Below are 6,893 nucleotides of genomic sequence, written 5' to 3'. Positions count from 1 at the left end.
GTTCGACCACCCCGTGCGGGGCCTGGAGAAGGAATCCCGCCTCATTTCTCTCCGGCAGGGAGACCGCAGCGACGCGGAGTACTCCGTCGACTTTCGCATTTTGGCCGCCGAATCGGAGTGGAACTACCAGGCCCTCCGTTGCGCGTTCCTGGCCGGCCTCAGGGACCGGATTAAAGACATCCATGGGGACCTGGATTGTCTAATCGGTGCTGCCATCGATTTGGACAATCGCATCCAGGAGAGGAAGAGAGGGAGCGCGGTTCTCGCGGCTCCACCTTTACCCGGGTCGGTCCGCCACCGTCTAGGGTCTCTATTCCCCCGTTTTCCCAGCCATGTCCCATCGTCCCTCCTACTCTGTCTGTTTCCCCTCCTCCGGAGCCTATGCAGCTAGGCAAAGCTCGTCTGTCCCCAGGTGAACGTGAGCATCGCCGCCTCGCGGGTCTTTGATTGTATTGCGGTCAATCCGGCCATTTTCTCTGCGCTTGTCCCGTCCGGCAAAAAGAGCAGGCTCGCCAGTAGCAGTGGGAGCTCTGGCGATCCAAACCTCACCCAAACAGCGCATATTATTAGACGTCTCCCTGTCCTGGCGGGACGTCTCCGTTCCCCTGGGGGCACTTGTCGACTCAGGTGCAGATGAAAGTTTCATCGACATCGAACTCGCCCGTCAACTTTCCATCCCCCACGTCCCACTCGACACTCCTCTACGCGCCACCAGTCTCAACGGTCAGTCCCTCGGCACCATCATGCACCGCACTCCCCCATTACAACTCCTCACCTCCGGTAATCACCACGAGACCCTCTCTCTTCACCTTATTTCCTCCCCAGCCTCTCCCATCATCCTTGGTTTCCCCTGGCTCGTCACTCACAATCCTAACGTGGACTGGGCGCGGGGGAAGATTAGAAACTGGAGCACAGCCTGCCATTCCTCCTGCCTTCTGTCAGCGCGAGCCCCCGGTAACGTTTCCATGCTCGATAAACCTCTTAATCCTTCTGACCTGTCTTCGGTCCCAATACCACGATCTAGCACTGGTTGCCAGCCGGGACCAGGCCACGTCCTTGCCCCCCCACCATCCCCACGACTGCTCCATAGCCCTCCTTCCGGACGCTCCTCTGCCTACTAGTCGGTTGTTTAAGCTATCCGGTCCGGAGAGGGAGGCTATGGAGCAATACATCAAGGAGTCTCTCGCCGCCGGCATCATCCGCCCATCCTCGTCCCCGCTGGGCGCAGGTTTTTTCTTTGTGGCCAAAAAAGACAAAACCCTCCGCCCATGTATCGACTACCGGGGGCTTAACGCAATCACGGTTAGAAATAAGTACCCGCTACCTCTTTTGGACTCTGTCTACAAGTCCCTCTCCCGGTCCACAGTGTTCACCAAATTAGACCTAAGAAATGCCTACCACCTGGTCCGGATTTGGGAGGGGGACGAGTGGAAAAAAGCATTTAACACCCCACTCGGTCACTATGAATATTAAGTAATGCCTTTTGGTCTCACCAATGCAACTGCTGTGTTCCAGGCTATTGTGAATGACGTGCTTCATGACTACCTCCATTGCTTCGTCTTTGTGTACGTGGACGACATCCCGATCTTCTCCCGTGACCCAGTCCAGCACACAGAGCATGTCCGGTTAGTGCTGCAGCGGCTCCTGGAGAACCGGTTATTTGTGAAAGCCGAGAAGTGTGAGTTCAGTCTTTCCTCAGTTCAGCTCCTTGGTTTTGTTATCGAGTGCAGGCGGTTACGGGCAGACCCTGCTAAGATAACTCGCCTCACCTCACCTTCCGTCCCCTTCACTTGGTCTCCAGAAGCCGCTGCAGCCTACTCCCATTTAAAATCCCCGCCCCTATATTCACTAACCCCAAACCTGCCCTTCAGTATGTAGTGGAGGAGGACCCCTCGGACATGGGGGAGGGAGCCACCCTGTCCCAGCGCTCCCTCTCAGATCAAAAACTTCATCCATGTGCCTTTTTCTCCAGACGCCTAACTTCCACAGAGCAGAACTACAGCGTGGGGGACCGGGAGCTCTTAGCTGTTAAGCTGGCCTTGGAGGAGTGGAGACACTGGCTGGAGGGCGCCCAACAACCCTTCCTCGTCTGGACCGACCACAAAAACCTTGCTTACATCCATTCCACCCAGAGACTGAACGCACGCCAAGCCAGGTGGGCCCTGTTTTTTACTCGTTTCTGCTTCACCTTGTCCTATTGTTCCGGATTCAGGAACACCAAGCCCGACGGCCTGTCCCGCCTCCACTCCTCCGACGACTCGGGTAACCCACCTGAATACATCCTCCCCCGTTCCTGCCTGGTGGCCTCCCGGGTCTGGGAGGTGGAGTCCGCCGCGCCCAGGCCACTGACCCAGACCCCGGTACCGGACCTGCTTACCGCCTCTACGTCCCCCCGGGTGCCCGTTCCAAGGTCCTGCAGTGGGCACACGCCTCCCGCTTCAGCTGCCAACCCGGCAGAGCCAGAACACTGTTCCTGCTCCGTTCTGGTGGGACACGGCGGAGAACGATTGCCAGGACTTCGTGGTCGCCTGCGAGGAGTGTGCCCGAGCCAAACCGTCCCATCAACGGCCCGCCGGTCTGCTCCATCCCCTCCCTGTACCCGGTTGGCCCTGGTCCCACATCGCCGTAGACTTCGTCACGGGCTTGCCCAACTCCCAGGGTAATACGGTCATCCTGACTGTAGTGGACCGGTTTTTGAAATCGGTCCACTTCATCCCCCTGTCTAAGCTGCCTACAGCCCTGGAAACCGCCAAGCTCCTAGTCCATCATGTCTTCCGGCTTCACGGCATCCCCCTGGATATCGTCTCCCAGGTGTGGAGGTCCTTCTGCCAAGCCCTCGGAGCCACCGCCAGCTTGTCATCGGGTTATCACCCCCCGACCAACGGACAGACCGAGCGGGCCAACCAGGACCTGGGAGAAGCCCTTCGGTGTGTGGCGTACCGTATCCCGTCCTCCTGGTGTAGTCATCTTCCGTGGGTGGAGTACGCACACAACTCCCTGCCCAGCGCTGCCACTGGGATCTCCCCCTTCCAGTGTACCCTGGGATTCCAACCTCCACTCTTCCCAGCCTTGGAAAAAGAAGTGGCGGTCCCATCAGTACAAGTGCACCTTCGGCGGTGCCAACGGGTGTGGTGAGAGGCTAGAGCCGCACTGCAACGGACCGTGTCTCTCAACAAGCGCCTGGCCGACCACCACCGGAGGCCAGCCCCCGCTTATTGGCCCGGCCAGAAGGTGTGGCTGTCCTCCCAAGACCTCCCGCTTCAAACTTTGTCCAAGAAGCTCATCGGTGAAGGAAGGTTTGTGGGTCCCTACGTGATTGAAGCTGTCCTGTCGCCCACCAACGTCAGACTCAAGCTTCCATCCCACTTCAAAATCCACCTCGTGCTCCACGTTTCCCGGGTCACCACCAGTCCCCACACCGTCCCAGTGGCAGCACCTCCGCCCCCACGGATCATCGACGGCCACCTGGCCTATACGGTACGCCGCCTCCTAGACGTGCGACGTAGGGGTCGGGGATACCGGTACCTGGTGGACTGGGCCGGCTACGGCCCGGAGGAACGTTCCTGGATCCCGGCCAGCCATATCTTGCACCGCACCCTACTAGTTGAGTTCTACAGGGCCCACCCGGACAAGCCTGGTGGTCCGCCTGGAGGCGTCCGTTGAGGAGGGGGTACTGTCATGGTGGGGGTCCGGCTGGTCGTGAGTCTGTCCTCTTTATTATTTTTGTTTCCCTACTTCACGTTTTGTTTTGCCTTGTCTGTCTTGTTTGTGTTTGGGTTTTCCCTGCACTCCCGTCCGAAGCCAGCTGATCACACACACACCTGCCACCCGTCAACTACAATCATCATCATCAGACACACCTGCCAGCCCTCGCCCGCTCCCGCCATCCACACCTGCCTGCCATCATCCTTTACACCTGCACCCACTTTTCACTTGATCGTCAGCTCTACTTCATGGGTGAACGTCTCAAGACTTTGAGTGGTACTCTTTGTGTCTCTGTGTTTGTGAATTCTCACTCTCCCCGCGTTTCCCTTTTTCAGTTCACCTCCGGCCAGCTGGCTTCGGATCCCCCAGTCGTCTTCCCACGGCTCCTCCTCCTCATCCTGCTCCGCTCCTTGCACTGCTGCATCCCCGCCATCGCAGCTCCCAGTATCCATCTCTCCCTATCGTTGCCACCCGGCTCCATTCCCTGTGTCTCTGCTCCTTGTGTCCTCGCCTCCTCCTTGGTCCTTGCTACCGGTTCCTCCCGAACCCGCTTCCCACATCCCGTTCCAGACTCTTCCCCGGTTCGCCGCCCACCTGCTCCCGGCGTCCATCTCCCTACTCCCATTCCCCTTTTCCCTAATATAGACTTTCTCTGTGAGCCGTGCGTTTGAGTCCATCCTTCTGTCCCCCTAACACAAAACTACCACAAAGAGACACTAAACCGACTACAAAGAGACACCAAATGACCACAAAGACCCCAAACTACCCCAAAGAAAACACAAATGATTATAAAGAGACAACTACAAAGAGACACAAAAATGTATTTTAAATTGAAAAACGCCACATTTTCTTGAGGAACCCTCAACCCCCCTGCAAAATATGCGTACCTAAGTATTCAGCAAAGCCAGGGAAAACTCTGTGTGTATGTATATATATATATATATATATATATATATATATATATATATAAATATTAGAGGTGTCAAAAGTGGATTCATGTTTGTTTTTTGTAATGACGTGTATACTATCACATGGGAAAAGTAAGTTCAAGAAAACTGAATTGTTTTTTTAAATTGAGAATCTTTTATGAATCGAACATTGATTTTGAATTGAATCGTGACATTTTCTGCACCCCTTTACAATACACATATAAAATATAAAAAATAATATACAATGTATATATACATAATTTCCCACATTAAAGGTCATACATGACATTAAAACATTATATAATGTCATAAAATAATCTCTGCAGCGCACTGTACACATCAAACCCACTAAAAGTCCCTATTTTCTCAATGAAATCATGATTAATTTTTACTGAATGTAATAACGTTTAAAGGCAACACCACCAGTACCATATGGACCTAAATATAAGCAAACCCACCAATCAGAGGGTGGTATTGTCATGCTATGTTCATGGTATCAGTGCTGTTAGCCAATTATTATTATTATTATTATTATTATTATTATTATTATTATTATTATGATTACTTTGTGGCCCGGGTTGTAGACCCTGAGTGGGACTCTCCAGTCGGGTTTGGCAGGCAGTCTCTTGACGCCGACTCCGGGTCTCTCTGCAGCTCTGGACTTCTGTCTCTTCTCTGAACAACAGGAGAGTCTCACGTTAGAATAACAACAAGATGTCGGTGTAGCTGACGCTGGAAAGTGTTTGTATTGTTGCCATGACAACACCGGAAGTTAATATAAGTAGTCTGTACGATTGCTAGGTGGTTTCAGTTCTACGTATTATTATAGAATAGAAAGCCTTTATTGTCATTACACTTAAAGGCAGTACCTATGCAACGAGACTGAAGCAACCCCTTTACAGTGTCGTAAAGTAGTGCAGAAGAAGAAGAGAAAAAAAAGAACATTTTTCTGTGTGAGCGTGGCCTACCAATAGTCCTACAGTGACTGTAGCTAAAGCTAATTAGCAGCAAGATGCCTCCTTTCTCCGTGGATGACTACTACAAACTCCTTCAGAAGACAGCAATTCTGGAAACCAAGGTTCACCGATTAGAAGTGAACATGGAAGTGAACGGATCTTGTAGAAATGACACCACTTTACCATGGACCCAAAACAATGGACAAAAGCATACTAACACACGGCTAATTAGCACCAACAAGACTACAAAGAAACAGGAGGGTGGAACGGGTAACAAATCAACAAGTGGTAGTCCTCCCTGGAACTTGTCTGGTGCGAAACCTAAGACTAAATCATTTTCCTGGGAAATGGGAGGACGACTAACGGGCAGGGCACAGCGCCCTGAGATCTGTGATATGACCGGCTGGCCTGCATTATCATCCGGGCAGAGCGCCTCTTCAACCCCTGTACCTAGTAGGACACAGCCGTGGACAGCTGCAAAAGGAAAAATCAGCAACAAAATGCCCCCCCAACAACCTGGTGTGCAACTGGATAACAGATTTGCTCCTCTGCTGCAGGACGCTGGACAGCCATCTGATGACCGGGACTGCGTCTCATCGTCACACAGCAGGGTAAGGACTGAGAGCAATTCAAAAAGTAAAAAGCTAACAACTAGGCCTCAAATCCTGATTGTGGGTTACTGCTGTAAAAGATTTAAAAAACAGTAAAAACACTAAAATACTTTCCCCAAAGACATGGTGTCTGACTTGACCCAAAAAATCCCAGATTTCATGGCATTATTCTGCATATAGGGAGGGTCACATGATGTTGTAAAGCAACAGTCTGAATTGCAGAAACTGGAGTTTAGGGAACTGCTGGACACAGTCAGCTCCCTAAACTCAGATTTGTTTATCAGTGGCCCTACACCGCCAGTGAGAAGAGGAGCTGAGAGATTCAAATGGCTTTCAACTGAATGTACCGTCCATTCTCTGGGAGCGCAGACATCTTTTTAAAGCAGATGGTCTTTTCCTTAACAAGCCAGGAGTAAAGCTGTTCACATCTAATCTACTCTTTCTGTGCTACACATCTGCTCCTTCTGCCAAGGTCACGAGACAAGACAAATCTAAACAAGAGGAAGACATAACAAAGTGCGGCAGTGATCCACCACAGCCCCCACCTGTGCAAAGATTTGATCGTGGGACACCACAGAGCAGAGACACGAAACCTCCACTCCCCTCTTCACCCGTCCCGCACCCCTCAAACCCCCTAACAAACCCAAAACCCTTTGAGGATCCATCACTGTCTCCACTCACCCTTTCCCCTA

General features: G+C 52.3%; 1 protein-coding gene across 1 annotated transcript in view; it reads right to left on the bottom strand.

Annotated features, from left to right (window-relative positions):
• Positions 1–6,893, bottom strand: part of nek5 (NIMA related kinase 5) — a 202,024-nt gene that overhangs the window by 75,364 nt on the left and 119,767 nt on the right. Inside the window, exon 12 of the mRNA XM_032511198.1 lies at positions 5,200–5,309. Coding sequence (XP_032367089.1) covers positions 5,200–5,309 — 110 coding nt within the window. The remainder of the gene's footprint in view (positions 1–5,199; positions 5,310–6,893) is intronic.

The sequence above is a fragment of the Etheostoma spectabile genome, unplaced genomic scaffold, assembly GCF_008692095.1.
Source record: "Etheostoma spectabile isolate EspeVRDwgs_2016 unplaced genomic scaffold, UIUC_Espe_1.0 scaffold333, whole genome shotgun sequence".
Lineage (NCBI taxonomy): Eukaryota > Metazoa > Chordata > Actinopteri > Perciformes > Percidae > Etheostoma > Etheostoma spectabile.
The sequence above is the reverse complement of the archived record's forward strand: the minus strand, read 5'-3'. Positions and strand labels throughout refer to the sequence as shown.